The 22,603-nt window shown below is 42.0% G+C and overlaps 1 protein-coding gene across 1 annotated transcript in view; it reads right to left on the bottom strand.

Moving 5' to 3' along the window:
- LOC138645176 (cytochrome P450 2K1-like) overlaps positions 1-21,766 on the bottom strand; it is a 32,754-nt gene extending 10,988 nt beyond the window's left edge. The window contains exons 1-5 of the mRNA XM_069734276.1: positions 21,335-21,766; positions 18,761-18,923; positions 11,360-11,509; positions 10,797-10,957; positions 6,708-6,881 (exon numbers count right to left, since the gene is read on the bottom strand). Of these exons, the coding sequence (XP_069590377.1) occupies positions 6,708-6,881; positions 10,797-10,957; positions 11,360-11,509; positions 18,761-18,923; positions 21,335-21,529 (843 nt within the window). The 5' untranslated portion in view covers positions 21,530-21,766. The remainder of the gene's footprint in view (positions 1-6,707; positions 6,882-10,796; positions 10,958-11,359; positions 11,510-18,760; positions 18,924-21,334) is intronic.
- Positions 21,767-22,603: the final 837 nt, after the last annotated feature.

Here is a 22,603-nt window from a genome sequence, read left to right as displayed (position 1 = left end):
AAATACTGGAGATGATCCTTGTATATGTAATACTGTATCTGCAGTATATAGTGTAGGCAATGTATAGTGTACAGTGTGTGTATATATATATATGTACTGTATATAGTGCTATCAGTGTAGAGTGACTGTAGAGTGGCCATGTCTGCAGATGAGCGCTGCGCTCTGTACCCTAAGGGTATGTGTCCATGGGCCGGATTGCCGGCGTTTTGGATTGAGTGGAAAATCCGCTCCACCCAAAGCGCCGCCCCCTTCTGTATGCGCGGTGATTCCAGATATGTTCATTGCACACATCCGGAATCTCTGCACCTCATACATAGGACCCTGTGATTTACCTTGCGGAGACGGAGCACATGCTGCATTCTATAAAGACGCACCGCATGTCCGGAATCGCAGGGCCGCCGGATGCGTGTTACCACGCATAGTGGAGACGGGATTTCATAAAATGCCCTCCACTATGCTGTAACCTCTGGACGCTGCGGGTTGAATGCCTCAGTTGTACGCGGCGTTCAATCCGCAGCTAATCTGGATGTAATACTGAACGTGGAAACATATGCATGTGTGTATGTTCATGAATTATCTCCCTCGAAGAGTCTCATCTTTAATAACACACCTCACCTACAATGCGTGAGTAGACGTCATATACCGGTCTACTGTATGTATATACAAGTGAGCATTTTACAGTAGCCACAACATTTTTTTTTCTTGTGTTGTGCGTTCTTTTGAAAAAAATGCAGCATGTCAATTCTTCGGCTATGTGCACACGTTGCGGATTAGGCTTAGGAAATTTCTGAAAAATCCATCAAAAATTGGAGTACATGTCCATAAATACTCAAAGAGATTTTTATTACATTGTCAATAAATACAAAACATATTAGCATTAACAGGTCAATACTACAAATTCAAACAGCCAAATGAGGAATGATGGTAGCAATAAGATGGAAAGACACAGCGTGGATAAGCCTAATGCCAAAAAATACTTATTCAAAGTGCTTAGTGCAATTATTAGCTGGGCCAAGATCACAGTACCGGAAAGTTCCAACACGAATTACAGCAATAGCATAATCAGGTATACAGAGCCCTGCGCATAGGCTCAAGAAACCCTCTCCACAAAGTATATTAATACATATAGATGTGCTTGTAGGACCTTACCCAGCTATTGGCAATTAGGACGCTCCACGCTGTGGCCCCAACGCGCGTTTCGCGTCAGCTTCGTCAGCTTCCTCATTTGGCTGTTTGAATTTGTAGTATTGACCTGTTAATGCTAATATGTTTTGTATTTATTGACAATGTAATAAAAATCTCTTTGAGTATTTATGGACATGTACTCCAATTTTTGATGGATTTTTCTATATTGTGGAGTGTTAAATTGATATTGGTGATTCTCTCCGTGAAGCTCCCACACTAGTTTTGTGAGCATGGTAGAGAAATCTGATTTTCATTTAAATTTGGCTTTTTTCTGTTAGGAAATTTCTGGTGCGGATTCTGCCTCTCCTGGCAGAAAACGCACCTGCGGATTTGTTGCGTTTTTTGTTGCGGTTCCGCAGCGTTTTTTGTGCGTTTTTGGTGCGGTTTTCTTGCGGATTTGCTGCGGTTTTTACCCCTGCGGTTTTCTATAATGGAATGGGTACAAAAACGCTGCAGATTCACAAAAAAGAAGTGACATGCTATTTCTTTTAAACCGCAGTGTTTCCGCAGCGGATTTTCCGCAAAGTGTACACAGCATTTTTTTTTTCATTGATTTACATTGTACTGTCAATCAAATGCGGATCTGCAGCGTTTCTGCACCTCAAAAAACGCTGCAGATCTGCAGAGAATCTGCAACTTGTGCACATACCCTTCCAGTGTTTTTGCTGCATTTCTTTTACCTTTTTAAATGAATGCATCAAAAATGCACATAATGTGCACAGCATTTTTCCTGCCAACACTCCATTTTTCATAGCAGAAAACTGGCTTAAAAAAAGCAGTGTGTGAACATCTTCAGAGCACTGGTGGAATCCAGTATTTCTGCATTCTCATATTTATCATTATCGTCGTTATATAATGGACGCAATAATCCACGCAGTAAAACAGCTGATATTTCACTACTGTATATGTAGGTTTAGAGATGAGTGCGGTCAGGGTCCACGCTGATTATCATGTCAGTTTTATATGGTCGCTGAGGTCTCTTTTTATATTTTCACAAACTATTACATGTGTGACACACAACACCACATGAGAACCCCGGGGAGAGCGACTGCTGACACTGCGGGAACGGCGCCAGCACGGGAGGTGAATATAGGCTTTATTATTTTATTGGTGCCAAACATTTACATCAAGAAGGGGTTGTCTTAGTAGTGGACAACCCCTGTAATATATGTAAGGAGGTTGCTTTCCCTGCTCCTTACCTGGAACCACTTAGACAGCTGGGTTGTCGGGGGGAAGACTTTCTGCCCTGGACAGAAGGGACCATGTGACGGCTGGGGCAGGGAGGAAGAGACAGGGGTGTGGTCAGAAAAGTGAGGGAGAGCAGAGCGCGTGAGAAAGAGGAGACAGCGTGCCAGAGAGAAAGCAGGCTGCAGAGCCGCGCTCCCCATGACAGAGTGCTCCCCGTGAGGGCACTAAGGCTGGAATGAGAGTGGGGACTTGGAAGCCTCCATAATCAGAGACGACGTATCCCCTTACAGTGACCTGAGCACGCAGCCCCGGTGACCGCAGTGACAAGCCAGGACCCCTGAGTGTGACTAAGGAAACTGCTCAGTGTGTGTGTGTTCGTGCTGCAGAGAGAGAGACTGTCAGCCTAATATCCAGAGACTCCAGCAGAGTGGCTGTGTGACTTCCTGCTTCCAGCTGCACAGGGAGAACAGGCTGCAGAGGCTTAACCCCGGAGTTTCCAGGAGACAGAGAAGAGACTTCAGGATCTCAAGCCCTGCTGGTGACTGTACCCACGTGGGATAAAGGACCCTCCTGTCAGGACCTCCCTGGACTGATAAGTTACAAGAACACTCGTTAACTCTTTTGATTCCGCTTAACTGCTTACTGTTTGATTTGTCTCTATTAACCCCCTGTTTACTCCCTGCGAGGAGAATTTTACCCCTGTTAATAAATCCCCTTCAACAGTTCGTCTGTCTGTTCCGTGGTGACATACTCAACCCTGCACCCTATTACATATATAAAGCCTGTGGACCCTTTGTTGTGCAGCAGTTCCTCTATTGCTACTCCTGGAAATGTGCGCAGAGCGCCTGGCCTAAGCAGACACACCTGTTGTTACCTCTAGGGCAACAGCTGCTGTACAAAGCAATTTACTGCGTGCCGTGCAATTCTTAGAACTGCAACTGTCACTTGATGGGTTAAATCAATCAGTCACATTGCAAAATCTGTACCCCAGGCCTAACTGACATCTAGGGGTCACCATTACCCTCCTAAATATGATGCGTCCATACAGTCTGATACTGTCAGCAGTGATCAGCCAAGATTAGACTGGATAGGGACACAGATGAATGGTATCAGCCATTTGTCAGTTTATTCATAGATTTTCAGGAGAAATAACAGAGGAACGACAAAATGCAAAAAAAAACCTCCATAATGGTTTCCAAGTATCCACTATCAAAGACAAATGAAGACGGCAGAAAGGTCCTTGTTACTAGTCATGAGCGAATATACTCGTTGCTCGGGTTTTCCAGAGCACGCTCGGGTGATCTCCAAGTATTTGTTAGTGTTAGGAGATTTAGTTTTTCTTGACTCAACTGCATGATTTACAGCTTCTAACCAGCACGAGCACATGTGGGGGTTGCCTGGTTGCTAGGGAATCCCCACATGTAATCAAGCTGTCTAGTAGCCGCAAATCATCTAGCTGCCCCAAGGAAAACTAAATCTCCAAGCAGTCACAAATACTCGGAGACCAACCGAGCGTGCTCTGGAAAACCCGAGCAACGAGTATACTCGCTCATCACTACTTGTTACCTCTCCCAAGAATGGTCTGATCAGTGCTGTAGACTTATAAAGTCCGAGCGTAATAATAAGTTTAATAATAATAAGGTTAGTAATAATAAGGGTATAAGGTTATATTAGCGTAAACTTATCTCTGACTAAAGTACAGGTGTATGTCTGCATATCTTGACCATGTAATTAGAAAGTTCCCTGCCCAACAGGGATATTTATGGCATATTGATGGGATATATCATCTACAGTATGTTACACACATAAAGGTCCCACCTGGGTCATTCAGAAATTTTTGGAGTTCCTATAGAAATGAATGGAGAGTGGCACATGCTTTGTCACCGTTCCTTTTCTGGATGCCACCGCTGGGTCCCAATTTTTTCCATTCAACAGTGGAACATTCGGACATACACTTTATGGCAGATCTTTTCAGTTCGTCATTATTATCTGTTCACTATATGGTGGTAATATTTTGTCTGATTACGGTGTGATGTTATTTGTCCCTTGATGTGGTATTATTCGGTCACTATGTGATGGTAATACATGGACTTGTTATGGCGTGACGGTATTTGTCCCTTGCATATGGTGTTATTGGTCATTTAAGAAAATGAATGTGACTCATTCCGTTGAAGAAAATTAAAAAATCGACCTAAAAGAGTATTGGATATTTAAAGAAATTTTTAAGAGGTTAGAGTAGAGTATTACCGTCCCAAAAGAGTCTGCCTTGTTGTGGTGGTGGATGAAAACAATCTTTTGGCCAAAACAAAAGCTGTTGGCTATGTATGCGATATGGTATTCGATGGGAACTGATAATGTGTGGTTGGTGAGGATGGGATGCAGAAGTGGAGTTTTTCCAAGAGTGGGCAGTGGGATTGTGGAAGGTTCGATGGGTGGGGGCGGAGCTGGGGTGGAGCCTGGGCAGAGTCTCAAGGGGACCCCCAAAATTTTGCCAGTATGGGGCCCTGAAATTCCTGGTGGCAGCCCTGCCTCCTACAGCCATCTACTGCTGGCATGAGCTGTGACGTCGGCACCCTCTGATGTACAGTTCATCTCCCCCAAACCTGTAATGGCCCTCCCTGATTAATTTTCACCGGCGAAGGACCATTTTAGGGCATTCAGAAAAATCTGTCCGTTATTTTTTAGCATGCGACTCTGGTCGTCAGGGGACGAGTGGGAATAACTAGGTCCCTACTGAGAAGGGGTCCTCAGAACTGGGCATTTTCCCATTGGGGTTGTGACACCATCGGACCAGAGGTAATGTAAAGGCTACAAGTTTGTTTTCTTAGTGCCCGGCACTATGCTGCTATATACTATTGACCTATCTATGGAGGTATGAATATTATGCCGTTGAGGCGAGAGAAACTTTCCATCCATGCGGTTAATGATTAGGGTGGCAGTGGGCTTTATGTTTGTGATATTTTGCCTCTGGTCTATGGTGCCTTTATTGTCGTACCATCTCCATCATTGCTGTTTAATATAAAAAGATGTTTTCATTATTATCAATAAAATTTATGGTATTTTTGTATGTTAAGCTCTAGTATGTTCAATTTTTTATAGGTTTATATAATGTGTGTTTTGCACATGGAATGAGTTTATACATATCTCCTGATGGTCACTGGTTTTACTGATTGATATCCCTGTGCGTTGTGTGTCTAATTGGTAATTATTATATGATTGTGTTGTTGGTATAATAATTCAGCATTTACTGTTAGGTGTTGAGTTCCCGCCGCTGCACAGGGAGAATCTCGATCCATGTCCACTGCGGTCTCCCATTCTCCTCCAGCCACAGTGGAACCTGCTCAGCAGAGACATCGATCCCAGCGTCTGGCTCAAGCTGATGCTGTATGCTTGGGTCCATCTAGCTTTCCAGGCTCTGCCTTTGTAGCCAGCACTGTTCAGCGGCGAGCAGGCATTTTAGGGACTAAGTCCTGCTTTTCCCACACTGAGCATGCCCACGGGGCGACCTCTCATTGGAGGTCAGGGGTTACATGCTTAGGTCCTGTTGCGGCTCCTATTGGACCATCAGGAAGGTCCTGGAGCGCTACTGCTATAAAAGATTTGTATGGCCGCTCGGCCACGCGCTAGTGTAAACCTTTACAATGTGTGTGTGTAGATGAATGACTGTCGATGGATGAAAGCTCCTTAATTATTCCCATTCCTCGTGTTGTTGACTGCTCGCAAATGGTGGAAGCTATCTAGCACCTGACAGTGTTATCTGCACACTAAGCACCCGTTGCAGTGCCCGTCTCTACGGCACCGTGCACCATCAGTGCGCTCTTCTGACAACCGTCAGTATAGGGTGGGAATTCCCGCTTGGTCTGTGCATCTGACTCGGGGAGTCCTCAGGCGCGGGCTCAAAAGCCACCGAGCCAGAGCCAGTTCAATCACCAGATTAGTGGGGGTGATTCTTAGGTATCCCACGAGTGTCTTGCAGCTGCACCTTGTGACTGCTAACAGGGTGCAGCGTATTGCGCGACTCTGAAGCAACAGAGCTCGCTACCATTTCACACGGGGTGAAGTCTGACCCACGTGTGAGCTAAGTATCCATCAGCCATTACATAGTAGCAGGTACCATCTCTGCACCTCGTATCAGTCTCTTTATTATTCGGTGCGTTCCGCTAGCCCTAACATTTACAGTCTCACTTTTACTTTCAGCCACAGGGTCACATGTCGCCTAAAACCAACCGTGACAAATTAGGTAGTAAAATCCTCAGATGTTCCTAGAATAATTGATATCACACCCTTTGATCTCATAAGAGAAAACTAAGGTAACATATGCACCATTAACGCACCTGTTCCTGCTTCAGAAGATATGCATCGATGTATCCTGTGACGTCATTTGCATCTAAATCCAATCGTCGATTCATCGAACATTGGGAAATAAAATTTTTCACATCTTGCAAGTTCTGTTTTAGTTTCTTATGTAGGCCAAGGAGTGATCCGAGGAAAGGATAATAGTCATACAGCTGTGGAAATCAACAATTCCTCTTTAGATTTTCTTGCAACAAATAATACATTCAATAACAGTGTATATTGGGAGCAGTCAGTGGCGCTCCACCCTACATCACTAGAAGCCTAGGTTAGAATCCAGGCAGGTGTAACCTCTGAATTAGGCCCCGTTCAGTTTTTCTTTCTACATCACTTTTACCAGTATAGTGGATTCAATTGTATACATTTTTGGTCCTTGTGGATGGATTTTTATTTTTACCATTCATGCGTGTCTTCCATTTTTTTCATATGAGAAAAAAACACAAGTTTCCCTGGCTTCTGCCAACATTAATCAGTGAAAAACGGACACAGCACAAATTTAGTGAAATTGATACGATTTATCCACAAAATACCCTAAGTTAATATGTTCTCCTTGTAGGCTTGCATGGGTTTCCTCCAGGTTCTCCACTGGATTCCATATTCTAAAAAGCATACGGGTAGGCTCATTGGTCCTGTGTGTGGGTGAGTGAGAGACAGATTTAGGTGGTGACCCTCATTGGAGACAAGAACTGATAAGAGTAATGATGATCTCTGTGGAGCGTTGTTCAAACCTTATCAAAGAAAGGACAAGTCACATCAATCAATTAATCATAGGCATTAACTTGGATTAGAAAAAGGGTCTCCTTTTTATGAAAATGTAATGCTTCAGCAGTGTCTAGTTTTTCACCTAAAAATAATTCATTTATAGGGAAGCTATCATCAGAAAATGACCAATATAATCTACAGTTTGTGTTACATTTTTTTTCTTTTTACTATTAAGATCTTTATTTAAAAAAAAAAAATACAATAGTAATCTTGTAATTTTCACACTGGCCACTGGGGCATTTTTAGCCTCATACTTCCTGTGCTTTCAGGAAGCGTTTGAAGCAGACTCTATATCATCAGAGGCAGGATTACAATGACTAGTGACTAGAGATGAGCGAATATTTCAATATTTGGTTCGGCTCACGATTACTGAGTTTGCAATATTCGGCAATTTAATCACTGAATATAGCCAAACATACTGTACACAGCACAAAAGCTGGTGTTTCCCACGCTCTGTGACAGCGTGGGAAACACCGGCGTAGCGCATCTGATTGGCGATTAAGTCAAGCACGCCAGTCAGAGAGCCACGGTTCTCATGCTGTGAAAAGACAGCGTGAGCGCTCTGCTGTGTTCGTAGTTATAAAGTTCACCTCCTGTCACTGCCCTCCGTACTGCTAATGACCTAAAACTAACATCCTCAATAATCCAAACCTCCCACTCCTGTCTCGAAGACTTATCACGTGCTTCACAAATTTTTTGGGAAAGCACTACCCCGGACAATTACTGTATATATTCGAGTATAGGCCGGGATTTTCAGCCCACTTTTTTGGGCTGAAAGTCCCCCTCTCGGTTTATACTCGAGTCATACCCAGGGGTGGGCAGGGAAGGGGGAGCGGGGGCTGTCTAATTATACTCATCTACTCCTGGCGCGGTCCCTGCACGTCCCTGCTTCTTCCAGCACTGCAGCTTCTTCCTGTAGTGAGCGGTCACATGGTACCGCTCATTACAGTATTGAATATGCGGCTCCACCTCCCATAGAGGCAGAGTCGCATATTCATTACTGTAATGAGCGGTAACGGTGACCGCTCACTACAGGAAGAAAATGCGGCGTCGGGGAAAAGACGTGCAGCGACGGTGCCAGGAGCAGGTATGTATGACAGGGGCAGTGCGCGATACTCACCTGCTCCTCGTTTCACCGTCGGCGCCGCTGTGTCTTCCGCAGTGACCCTCAGGTCAGAGGGCGCAGTGATGTAATTAGTGCATGCCACCCTCTTCCTGAACGTTGGCGCAGAGGATGGGAAGACACAGCGGCGGTCAGCGGTGGAACGGGAAAGGTGAGTATAGCAAGTGCCGGGGGCCTGAGAGGTGAGTATGTAATTTTTTTATTTTTTTAATCGCAGCAACAGCATATGGGGCAAATATCTGTATGGGGCATCTTATGTGGCCATGTGCAGCATTATATGGGGGCAAATATCTGTATGGGGCATCTTATGTGGCCATGTGCAGCATGATATGGGGGCAAATATCTGTATGGGGCATCTTATGTGGCCATGTGCAGCATGATATGGGGACAAATATCTGTATGGGGCATCTGTATGGGGCCATGTGCAGCATTATATGGGGCAAATATCTGTATGGGGCATCTTATGTGACCATGTGCAGCATGATATGGGGGCAAATATCTGTATGGGGCATCTGTATGGGGCCATGTGCAGCATGATATGGGGGCAAATATCTGTATGGAGCATCTTATGTGGCCATGTGCAGCATGATATGGGGGCAAATATCTGTATGGGGCATCTGTATGGAGCCATGTGCAGCATGATATGGGGGCAAATATCTGTATGGGGCATCTGTATGGGGCCATGTGCAGCATGATATGGGGCAAATATCTGTATGGGGCATCTTATGGGGTTATGTTCAGCATTATAAGGGGCAAATATCTGTATGGAGCATCTTATGTGGCCATGTGCAGCGTTATATGGGGCAAATATCTGTATGGAGCATCTTATGGGACCATGTGCAGCATTATATGGGGGCAAATATCTTTATGGCGCATCTTATGGGGTCATAATCAACATTTGTGGAGCATTATATGAGGCAAATATCTGTATGGAGCATCTTATGTGGCCATGTGCAGCATTATATGGGGCAAATATCTGTATGGAGCATCTTATGGGGTCATAATCAACATTTGTGCAGCATTATACGGGGAAAATGTCTGTATGGAGCATCTTATGGGGTCATAATCAACATTTGTGCAGCATTATATGGGGCATATTTTAATATGGAGCATCTTATGGAGCCCATCATGAACTGTATGGAGCATAATATGGGGCTCCGGATTCAATATGGATATTCAAAAACACTTATCCTGCTGATGTCTCAATTAATTTTACTTTTACTGATATCTATTTTTATTTTTGAAATTTACCGGTAGCTGCTGCATTTTCCACCCTAGGCTTATACTCGAGTCATTTAAGTTTTCCCAGTTTTTTGTAGCAAAATTAGGGGGGTCGGCTTATACTCGGGTATATACGGTAGATGAATTTCCAATACTCCCAGTTTTAAGCATGGCCTAAAAACACGTTTCTTCAGACTGGCCTTTCACCTCTCCTCACTTATCGAACTATCCCCTTTTTGCACATACAAAATTTTCTGCAAAATCAGGAGCCTAGTAGCATCTATTCACATATGTTCTATGCACTTAATAGCCCTCTGTGTCAGTATTTGTGCACATACTGGCTGGTGACCGGTTCATGCAGCGTTATGTGAGTACCTAATTATTATATTGATAAATTCATATTTCCTCATATATTATAAGCTTGCGAGCAGGGCCTTCACTCCTCTTATTATCTGAGTTATTCTGTAATTCTGTAATGTCTTTATTGTCTGTAGAAGTCTCCTCTAAAATGTGAAGAGCTGTGAAATATGTAGGTGCTATAGAAATAATAAATCAATAGAGGAACACAATCAGTATTATCTAGCCTCCATAGCAGTCTGTTTCCTTAAACTCCCTATTATGTTCATATTACACCCACTGTATTTGGTGAAAGTCTGAGGACTGTTCTGCTCCAGCACAATAACCCACTAAATTTAAGAAAGGGGAATCAGAATATTAATTGGATATTGTACATTAATTATTATGAACCATATTCGAAACCAAGTTTGTACATCATCATCTACATATAGGACACTTTTATTTCATAACTGAAACATCTGGAGGGTATTGGGTGAGAAACAAAAGATGAGTTTGGGTCTATTTGTCTGAGCTCATGATTGCACTACAATTAGTCCTAAAGGTGACCCTGAAACTATTCTGAGAAATCAATGAAAAGTTTAGAAATTAGATCTGAAGGTTTTCTTACCATCACTTTGGGTGTTCCGACCAGTTTGACATTTTCATCTAATAGTTTTATTAATTTTTCAAACGTTGGGTCATCGTACTCAAACCTTTTCCCAAAGATAATAGAGCAGATTACATTGGAAACTGCACTGTTTATCAGCATGAGAATATTGAATGGTTTGCCTAAAATAACACAAATATAGATATACAGTAAATTAAAATATGAAAAAGAAAAACTAAAAAAAATGCTCCAGATATTGTAACCTCAGGTCAAAACTACCATCAGTAATGACTATAGATTATTGAAACAAACACACATACAAGTGATAGTTGGAGCCAACCTATACCCAATTAAAATCCTAATGCAGGAAAATGTGATGTAAATATAGAGCAAAAACCTCACACTTTGTGCTGTACCCTCTACTATATGTGAATGGGGGTTTACAAAACCCCTCTGAATAATGTTGTAGTTCAACTGTGTTGGGGATTGACAATGTGGATTTTGTAGACTGGGTTGTAGAAAGTGACAGACAAGAAGTTAGATTATATAGAAGCAATGAGATAAATGTGGATGATGTATCTTACCATTATGAGATCTAAAACTTTCTATAAGGGGCATTAATTCATCTTGAATTCTGGCTTCCACACTTTTCTTCCCCATTCCAAAGTCTCGAAGTGTTGATAGCGTGAACCTCCTCATGGATCTCCATGTTTCTCCTTTGGAAAATATGATACCTAAAATATAGTTAAATATGAAAAGCTTTGGCAAGTATTAATTAATCATACTGAACAGAAAACAGCCTTTAGTAATCTGAACAATCCAACAAGTGGTTTCTTTAAAAGTTGAAGAAGTTTAACCCCTTCATGATCTCCAATATTTTTGTTTTTGCGCTTTCCTTTTGTACTCTCCTTCTTCCCAGAGCCATAACTTTTTTTATTTTTCCATCAATATGGCTGTTTGAGAGATTGTTTTTTGCGGGACGTGTTCTACTTTTGAACGACATCATTGGTTTTAACATATCATGTCCTGAAAATGGGAAGAAATTTCAAAGTGCGGTGAAATTGCACAAAAATCCCACAGTTGTTTTTTCTTTTGCATTTTTGCTAGGTTCAATAAATGCTAAAACTGACCTGTCAATATGTTTCTCCAGGTCATTATGAGTTCCTAGACACCTAACATGTCTAGGTTCTTTTTTTATCTAAGTGGTGAAAACAATTCCAAAGTTTCTTGAAAAATAATAATTGCGCCATTTTCCAATACCTATAGCGTCTCAATTTTTTGTGATCTTGAGTCGGCTATGCCTTTTTTTTTGCGCACCGAGATGATGTTTTTAATTATACCATTTTGGGGTAGATACGATCCTTAGATCGCCCATTATTGCGTTTTAATGCAATGTTACGGCGAACAAAAAAAGGTAATTCTGGCGTTTTGACTTTTTTTCTCACTACACCATTTAGCGATCAGGTTTCTCCTTTTTTTATTGATAGATTGGGTAATTCTGAACGCGACGATACCAAACATGTCTATGTTTGATTTTTTTTACTGTTTTATTTTGAGTGGGGTGATTTGAACTCTTATTTTAATGATATATATATATATATATATATTTTAACCACATTTTTTTCACTTTTGGCATGCTTCAATAGTCTCTACGAGAGACTACGGTTCTGCTGCATGCAGGCGATAATCAGATTGCCTGCATGTAGCAGAAAACCTCATTTGCTATGAGCGCCAACCACTAGGTGGCACTCATAGCAATCTGGCAGTGACAACCAAAGAGGTCTACAGGAGGCCTCTGGTTGTCATGCCAACCCATTATTGACCCGCGATCACGTGAAGGGGGTCACCGATGGGCAGATTTCTGGCCCGATTTCCATAAGCGCTTGCTAAATGCCACTGTCAGAGTTTGACAGCGCAATTTAACGGGTTAATAGCCGCAGAAGGATCGCGATTCCAGCTGTTCTGGGCACATGTCAGCTGTTCAAAACAGCTGATCTGTGTCGGGAAAGATGTGGGCTCACTGCCGGAGCCCACATCAAAAGGAGGGAGTCCGACGTGGGCATACTACTACGCCCAATGTTGGAAAGGGGTTAATTCTGTGATTTAAAAATTGCATTTATAAAAAACACCCACAAAGAAGACAATACATGTAAATTGAAAACCAAAGTTTTCATACACCTTAATAATTTTACCAATAATGAGAAAGAAGAAAATGAGAAAGAAGAAAAGTTGCAAAAGTAAGAGGAAAGAAGAAATGAAGAAAGAGAAAAGAAAAAGATGATGGTTACAGAAATAATAGAGAAAGTGAGGACAAAAAAAGAAAAAGATCAGAAAAATAGGAAAAGTAAGAAAGAGAGAATGAAGAAAATTACGATAAAACCGAAGAAGAAAGTTGTAGAAGAAGAAGTCGGATGATGAAGAAGAAGCAAAGGAAAAAAAGAAAAATATATATGATAATGGTGGCGAAAAAGGTGAAGGCAGAAAAGTCAACGCAATGCCCAGGGGGGAACTAGATGTTAAAGGTACCAGGGCCAGCCAATAATAAAGAAATTAGGAATGTCACAGGTGATGTTGTGGCGTGCTAGCCCTGTGTCCCTTATGGCCTCTTAGTGTATGTGTGCACAGTTTCAAGTTGACAAGGGTATTAATGTAATCAAAAGGGAGTCTTTACGGTATTCACTTCAAAATACATAGTCCATAGCGATGGTATCCAGTATCGGACTGGGTTGCCAAGGGCCCACTAATAACATTGACTATGGGGGGGCCCACTATTCACCTGCATACAAATACTATACTACTCTCGTTTACAAATGTACCTGAATCACTATATAATAATAAGCTGAGTAGTTTGGTTAATGAATGATGAGATGCTGCTTTTTTCTGTACAGAGTGAATCAAGTGATTTATGCCAAGTACTGCCCATATAGTGGGTTTGTGGGCCAAGATCTGCACGGGGGCCCACCATGGGATTACCCTGTTCCCCTATGGGCCAGTCCAAGCCTGATGGCATCACAGTCCTTCATGCAAGCTGGAGATTTTAGGAACAAAGAGAGATGGTCTCTGTCCCATTTAAGAAGGAATCTTCCCAGTTAATGGCTTAAACAAAGTGCTTAACCCCTTGACCCCCAAGGGTGGTTTGCACGTTAATGACCGGGCCAAGTTTTACAATTCTGACCACTGTCCATTTATGAGGTTACATATATGCTAGCCACCTTAGGGATTAGGCATTTATGAGGTTATAAATCTTGAACGCTTCAACGGATCCCGGTGATTCTGACATTGTTTTCTCGTGACATATTGTACTTCATGATAGTGGTAAAATTTCTTTGATATTACCTGCATTTATTTGTGAAAAAAATCAGAAATTTGGTGAAAATTTCGCAATTTTCCAACTTTGAATTTTTATGCAATTAAATCACAGAGATATGTCACACAAAATACTTAATAAGTAACATTTCCCCCATGTCTACTTTACATCAGCACAATTTTGGAACCAAATTTTTTTTTGTTAGGGAGTTATAAGGGTTAAAAGTTGACCAGCAATTTCTCATTTTTACAACACCATTTTTTTTAGGGACCACATCTCATTTGAAGTCATTTTGAGGGGTCTATATGATAGAAAATAACCAAGTGTGACACCATTCTAAAAACTGCACCCCTGAAGGTGCTGAAAACCACATTCAAGAAGTTTATTAACCCTTCAGGTGTTTCACAGGAATTTTTGGAATGTTTAAATGAAAATGAACATTTAACTTTTTTTCACAAAAAATTTATTTCAGCTCCAATTTGATTTATTTTACCATGGTTACAGGAGAAAATTGACCCCAAAAGTTGTTGCACAATTAGTCCTGAGTACGCCGATACCCAATATGTGGGGGTAAACCACTGTTTGGGCGCATGGCAGAGCTCGGAAGCGAAGGAGCGCCATTTGACTTTTCAATGCAAAATTGACTGGAATTGAGATGGGACGCCATGTTGCGTTTGGAGAGCCCCTGATGTGCCTAAACATTGAAACCCCCACAAGTAACACCATTTTGGAAAGTAGACCCCCTATGGAACTTATCTAGATGTATGATGAGCACTTTGACCCATTAAGTGATTCACAGAAGTTTATAATGCAGAGCCGAAAAAATAAAAAATCATATTTTTTCACAAAAATGATTTTTCGCCCACAATTTTTTAATTTCCCAATGGTACGAGAAGAAATTAGACCCCAAAAGTTGTTGTACAACTTGTCCTGAGTACACTGATACCCCATATGTGGGGGTAAATCACTATTTGGGTGCATGGGAGAGCTCGGAAGGGAAGGAGTGCTGTTTGACTTTTCAATGCAAAATTGACAATAATTAAGATGAAACGCCATGTTGCGTTTGGAGAGCCACTGATGTGCCTAAACATTGAAACCCCCCACAAGTGACACCATTTTGGAAAGTTGACCCCCTAAGGAACTTATCTAGATGTGTGGTGAGCACTTTGACCCACCAAGTGTTTCACAGAAGTTTATAATGCAGAGCCGTAAAAATAAAAAATAATATTTTTTCACAAAAATGATCTTTTCGCCCTCAATTTTTTATTTTTGCAAGGGTACGAGAAGAAATTAGACCCCAAAATTTGTTCCACAATTTGTCCTGAGTACGCCGATACCCCATATGTGGGGGTAAACCACTGTTTGGGCGCATGGCAGAGCTCGGAAGCGAAGGAGCGCCATTTGACTTTTCAATGCAAAATTGACTGGAATTGAGATGGGACGCCATGTTGAGTTTGGAGAGCCCCTGATGTGCCTAAACATTGAAACCCCCCACAAGTGACACCATTTTGCAAAGTAGACCCCCTAAGGAACTTATCTAGATGTATGATGAGCACTTTGACCCATTAAGTGATTCACAGAAGTTTATAATGCAGAGCCGTAAAAATGAAAAATCATATTTTTTCACAAAAATGATCTTTTCGCCCCCAATTTTTAAATTTCCCAATGGTACAAGAAGAAATTAGACCCCAAAAGTTGTTGTACAATTTGTCCTGAGTACACTGATACCCCATATGTGGGGGTAAATCACTGGGTGCATGGGAGAGCTCAGAAGGGAAGGAGCGCTGTTTGACTTTTCAATGCAAAATTGACAGGAATTGAGATGGGACGCCATGTTGCGTTTAGAGAGCCACTGATGTGCCTAAACATTGAAACCCCCAAGTGACACCATTTTGGAAAGTTGACCCCCTAAGGAACTTACCTAGATGTGTGGTGAGCACTTTGACCCACCAAGTGTTTCACAGAAGTTTATAATGCAGAGCCGTAAAAATAAAAAATCATATTTTTTCACAAAAATGATCTTTTCGCCCCCAATTTTTTATTTTTCCAAGGGTAAGAGAAGAAATTGGACCCTAAAAGTTGTTGTACAATTTGTCCTAAGTACGCTGATACCTGATATGTGGGGGTAAACTACTGTTTGGGCGCATGGCAGAGCTCGGAATGGAAGGAGCGCCATTTGACTTTTCAATGCAAAATTGACTGGAATTGAGATGGGACGTCATGTTGCGTTTAGAGAGCCACTGATGTGCGTAAACATTGAAACCCCCCCCAACAAGTGACACCATTTTGGAAAGTAGACCCCCTAAGGAACTAATCTAGATGTGTTGTGAGAGCTTTGAACCCCCAAGTATTTCACTACAGTTTATAATGCAGAGCCGTGAAAACAAATAATCCTTTTTTTTTCCACAAAAATTATATTTTAGCCTTCAGTTTTGTATTTTTCCAAGGGTAACAGGAGAAATTGGACCCCAAAAGTTGTTGTCCAATTTGTCCTGAGTACGCTGATACCCCATATCTGGGGGGGAACCACCATTTGAGCGCATGGCAGAGCTCGGAAGGGAAGGAGGGTCATTTGGAATGCAGACTTAGATGGATTGGTCTGCAGGCGTCACATTGCGTTTCCAAAGCCCCTGATGTACCTAAAAAGTAGAAACCCCCCACAAGTGACCCCATATTGGAAACTAGACCCCCCACGGAACTTATCTAGATGTGTTGTGAGAACTTTGAACCCCCAAGTGTTTCACTACAGTTTATAACGCATAGCTGTGAAAATAAGAAATCTTTTTTTTCCACAAAAATTATTTTTTAGCCCCCAGTTTTGTATTTTCCCAAGGGTAACAGGAGAAATTGGACCCCAAAAGTTGTTGTCCAATATGTCCTGAGTACGCTGATACCCCATATGTTGGGGTAAACCCCTGTTTGGGCACACGGGAGAGCTCGGAAGGGAAGGAGCACTGTTTTACTTTTTCAACGCAGAATTGGCTGGAATTGAGATCGGACGCCATGCCGCATTTGGAGAGCCCCTGATCTGCCTAAACAGAGGAAATCCCCCAATTATAACTGAAACCCTAATCCAAACACATCCCTAACCCTAATCCCAACGGTAACCCTAACCACACCCCTAACCTTGACACACTCCTAACCCTAATCCCAACCCTATTCCCAACCGTAAACGTAATCCAAACCTTAACCCTAACTTTAGCCCCAACCCTAACCTTAACTTTAGCCCCAACCCTAACTGTAGCCTTAACCCTAGCCCCAACCCTAGCCCTAACCATAGCCCTAACCCTAGCCCTAACCCTAGCCCTAACCCTAACCCTAGCCCTAACCCTAGCCCTAACCCTAACCTTAACCCTAGCCCTAACCCTAGCGGTAACCCTAACCCTATTAGGAAAATCGAAATAAATACATTTTTTTAATTCTTCACTAACTAAGGGGGTGATGAAGAGGGGTTTGATTTACTTTTATGGCAGGTTTTTAGCGGATTTTTATAATTGGCAGCCGTCACACACTGAAAGACGCTTTTTATTGCAAAAAATAATTTTTCCGTTACCACATTTTGAGAGCTATAATTTTTCCATATTTTGGTCCACAGAGTCATGTGAGGTCTTGTTTTTTGCGGGACAAGTTGATGTTTTTATTGGTAACATTTTCGGGCACGTGATATTTTTTGATCGCTTTTCATTCAGATTTTTGTGAGGCAGAATGACCAAAAACTAGCTATTCATGAATTTCTTTTGGGAGAGATGTTTATACCGTTCCGCGTTTGGTAAAGTGGATAAAGCAGTTTTATTCTTCGGGTCAGTACGATTACAGCGATAACTCATCTATATTTTTTTTATGTTTTGGTGCTTTTATACGATAAAAAGTATTTTATAGAAAAAATAATTATTTTTGCATCGCTTTATTCTGAGGACTATAACTTTTTAATTTTTTTGCTCATGATGCTGTATGGCAGTTCATTTTTTTGCGGGACAGGATGATGTTTTCAGCGGTACAATGGTTATTTGTATCCGTCTTTTTGATCGCATGTTATTCCACTTTTTGTTTGGTGGTATGATAATAAAGTGTTGTTTTTTGCCTCTTTTTTATGGTCTTCACTGAAGGGGTTAATTAGTGGGCCAGTTTTATAGGTCGGGTCGTTACGGACGCGACGATACTAAATATGTGTACTTTTATTGTTATTTTTATTTAGATAAAGAAATGTATTTATAGGAACAATATAAATATATATATATATATATATATATATATATATTTTAGGAATTTTTTTAATTTTTTTTTACACATGTGAATATTTTTTTTTTACACTATAACATTGCCCCGGGCGGGGCATCATGTTATAGTGTAAGATCGCTGATCTGACACTTTGCTGTGCACTGTGTCAGATCAGCGATCTGACGTGCACTCCTGGAGGCTTCCCGGCACCTGCTCTGAGCAGGCGCTGTGAAGCCACCTCCCTGCAGGACCCGGATGCATAGGCCATTTTGGATCCGGAGGAAGGAGGTAGGAGACCCTCGGAGCAACGCAATCACATCGCGTTGCTCCAGGGGTCTCAGGGAAGCCCACAGGGAGCCACCTCCCTGCACTTTACTTTATAGTATTCTTCTCCACTAACAAGTCACCATTGTGGATTTTATGATTCATAGAATGCACAATATTATAGTTCTATAAATACCATGTCCATTAGAGATGATATCGAAGAGTGGAGTAGTCGGCCGTTCTGAAAAATCCTCAGCTCGCGTAACAAGTGCTTCCTTTATAATCTTATATCCAGCAAGTATCACAGTTTTCTTGGGTCCAAAATGCAAAGTAAATACTTCACCATACTTTTCAGATAACTGCAAAATATAATAATTCTTTGTTTTTATAAAACATTAATTTGAGTCGTACTTCTGTAAAGACAAAACATGTATTTTCAAACCACAATGTCACTTAGGCTTACTTTCACACTAGCGTCGTGCACTGCACGTCGCTATGCGTCGTTTTGTAGAAAAAATGCATCCTGCAAAAGTGCTTGCAGGATGCGTTTTTTCTCCATTGACTTGCATTAGCGTCGCATTGCAACGCTTTGCCACATGTCGCACGATGTTGTGGCGGACCGTCGGCTGCAAAAAACGTTACATGTAAAGTTTTTTGCTGCCGACGGTCCGCCATTTCCGACAGCGCATGCGCGGCCGTAACTCCGTCCCCGCCTCCCCGCACCTCACAATGGGGCAGCGGATGCGCTGGAAAAATGCATCCGCTGCCCCCGTTGTGCGGCGCATTCACTGCTAGCGTCGGTACGTCGGCCCGACGCACTGCGACCGGCCGAGTACGATGCTAGTGTGAAAGTAGCCTTAAACAGAGCTAATAAAGATAAACTTCCAACAAGACACAGTTGCAGTTGAGACCATGAAGCTGGAGAAATATGCAAAAATCATGATATGATCAACAAATTTTGCCTTTGCAATAAAGTTACAGGAACAAGAGGCATAGAGATCTGTTCAGAACAGCTAAAAAATTAAACCTGGTAGGAGAGAGGTGGCAACAGCTAGTGTTTGAAGGATACAAGCTAACTGAATGAATGTCCTGACCTTAAAGGGCCTCTGTCACCCCCTCCAGCCGTTATAAACTAAAAGAGCCACCTTGGGCAGCAGTAATGCTGCATTCTAACAAGGTGGCTCTTTTAGTTTTTGGTGCATGTATTCCCAAAATAAAGCGTTTTATTACTTCTCCAAAATACCTGTCTTTCGCCAGGGAGGCAGGTCCTCACCCCCCTGTTTGAAACGCCACACTGCCGTCACTCAAATATTCAGGGGCTCCGGGCGCCGCCCCCTCCACACTGTTTTCGCTTGAAATCTGGCGCCTGCGCTGTGTACTACTGTGTGGGGCAGGCGCAGTGAGCTCTGGCCATCTGACGTCACAGCCAGGCTTGCGCCTGTGCAGCCACCCACCTTGGGAATCCCAGCCTCGCAGTGTGTTATGCATTATGCACAGTGCGGGGCTGGGATTCATAGGCAGGGCAGCCGCACAGGCGCAGTCTGCAAGCCTGGCTGTGACGTCAGAGGTTGACATGGTAAACTTGGATTGGTTTCCATCTTCCTGGTTGGTGAATTTTATAGTTTACCTCACCAAGCTCAAAGAAAACACTCCGGGTTACATCACAGCGACAAGCCACCTATGTGACGCATACCTCCCGTCGACTACACAGCCTTTAGCTATGCCAAGCCACTGTACATTTGGAGATTACTATATCTGTAAATCCCCAAACTCATGTGATGTGAGTGACTCAGGCTGACTGTACCCTCTCCTGCTTATATATCTTTACCATTTTTGATCTTGTATATACCCTATAGTCACAGCATTTTATACTATACAGAATTACAGGCCATCTGGCCCTCTGTTTCTGACTATCTGCTTTATAGGGTTATAACAGGAGATAGGGTCAGCCATCACACGAGCGGGGGCGTCATTCTCTAATTTTCTTAAGGTGCCAACCTCCGCACCTAGGTAGGTGTCCAGACAGTATTTACACCTAGGGCTAGGTCACTCTTTTCTGCACATCGGTTTTGAGTGTGTATATCCACCCAAGAATATTTTCACTATTACTTCTATATCAAAGGTACTGTCAATAGTTTTGAGGTATTTTTCTGGGAATACCCCTGCTTACCCTTATTATGGCAGGGGTCTTTTTAGTATTCCAATGTTTTGGCTGCTAATTATGTAGATAGCTGAGCTTCAATCTATTATTCTCAGCATCACTTGTCGTTTTTTGGGCCCAGGTTATCAGGCAATTTTTTCAACGATCCCCTTTTTAGAGTTTTTTTAGCATTGGTATATTTAATAACAAAATTTACGTTTTAGGTGTTTTTTTTAGGTAAGCAGTTGCACGTATTTCCAGCAACATGACAAGTCTACGGGTCTTCAAGAGGTTCTTGACTTTGAACAATCCCTAGTTTATTAGATGGTCCCTTAACAATATTTTCATCACAAAGTGTCTACCTGGAGGGATCAGCTATTATTCCAGGGAATTCTGACAGTAAGTATTCAATCTCTCTCCCTCACCACCACAGAGCAAATGCAGAGTTACACAGTGCCCATTCACATTAATGGTTTGTATATAATGCAGCAAAGAATACGACCTCCAGAGCTTTAATGCCCACCATGAATCCATTCACACCTGTCTCATTCAGCAATCACCCCCAATTCCTTTGCCCCAGCTGAATACTGTTGCACCCTCCTTGACCATACAGTAAGTACAGTATCCTACCTGCATCAGAGATTCGTGGGGCTTTTCCAGGTCCAGCAGGTTGAGGTTTCCAATGACCGGCAGAGGCATAGGTCCAGGGGGCATCTTTGCTGTGCTCTTCTTAATTCCATTTATCCAATAGATGAACAGTGCAATGAAAATTGAAAAGTATACCAACACATCGGCTCTAGTCAAAAAGTAGGTAATAAAAGCCATAGCGAAGTATTGGTAAGAGTCAGTTCTGACTGTGCTCCTGTCCTTATATTTATACACTTGGGCTTATTTTTCCTACATTTGTTAATTGTAACTAGGGCACAAATAACCTACAATAAACTGATTGGCCCATTGCCATTCACCTTGGTCGGACAATCTTGGCATTGCTGTTCTTGTTTTTACTTACATAGCATTGTGCATTTCATCCAAATAAATGTTGGCCAAGGTGTGTTATAATGTGATGTGTACAATGGGATAAAGGAATACGATTAGTAATTTTTTTTAATCTTGTTTGTTCTGCAGCTGTACCAGCGCCAAGGTATGAAGTTCACATACTGTTTCGGGACACGGATGAATCAATTTGCAGTTATAGCAGGATGAACTTTATATCTAGTGTGCTCGAGTCTTTTGCATTAGATTTTGTGTATAAAAGTTTTAATAAATTAAGAATGTAATCAGCTAAATAGAACTTGGTGGGCAAGAGGCCAAAAAGATTTTCAATTTTTGGACATGTCTGACAATTATATCTATGGGAACCTAGAAGTTGCATCTTCAACATTGGTCTACATTGAAGAAAAGAGAACCTCATTTCAAAACTTGTGCCAGGTTTTGCCGCATAGGACAAAAGTTTAGAATAAGTCCAGTATTAGCTAATGTTCCTCCTCACCTACAGTAATAGCTGAATTGTCCTTAATTCAGGAGGACCAGTCAAGTTAATGCATGTTTTGGGTAGTGCATTTTTTTTTTCAATTCAATCTAGTTAAAATTACATTCCCAGCAGTGGTGCCATAAAAAAAATTGAAAACCTTTTGCTGACTTCCATCACGGATTGCTGCTGACCTTTGGAAGCTCAGCGGTGATTTTACCAGACATGTTAAAGGGAACCTGTCATCATCATTATCCAGTCCAGGCACTATGTTATACAGCAGGAGGAGCTGAGCAGATTGATTTTGTGAGAAAAGATTCAGTATAATTTGTGTTTTTACCATTTAATCCTCTGCTGTTTCTGGGATGTTTGGTCCAGTGGGCGGTCCTATCAGTGACGGACAGCTGTCTCTGCATGCACAATTATACAAA

Source organism: Ranitomeya imitator, chromosome 7 (genome assembly GCF_032444005.1).
Source record: "Ranitomeya imitator isolate aRanImi1 chromosome 7, aRanImi1.pri, whole genome shotgun sequence".
Lineage (NCBI taxonomy): Eukaryota > Metazoa > Chordata > Amphibia > Anura > Dendrobatidae > Ranitomeya > Ranitomeya imitator.
Note: the sequence above shows the minus strand (reverse complement) of the source record. Positions and strands in the feature narration are given on the sequence as shown.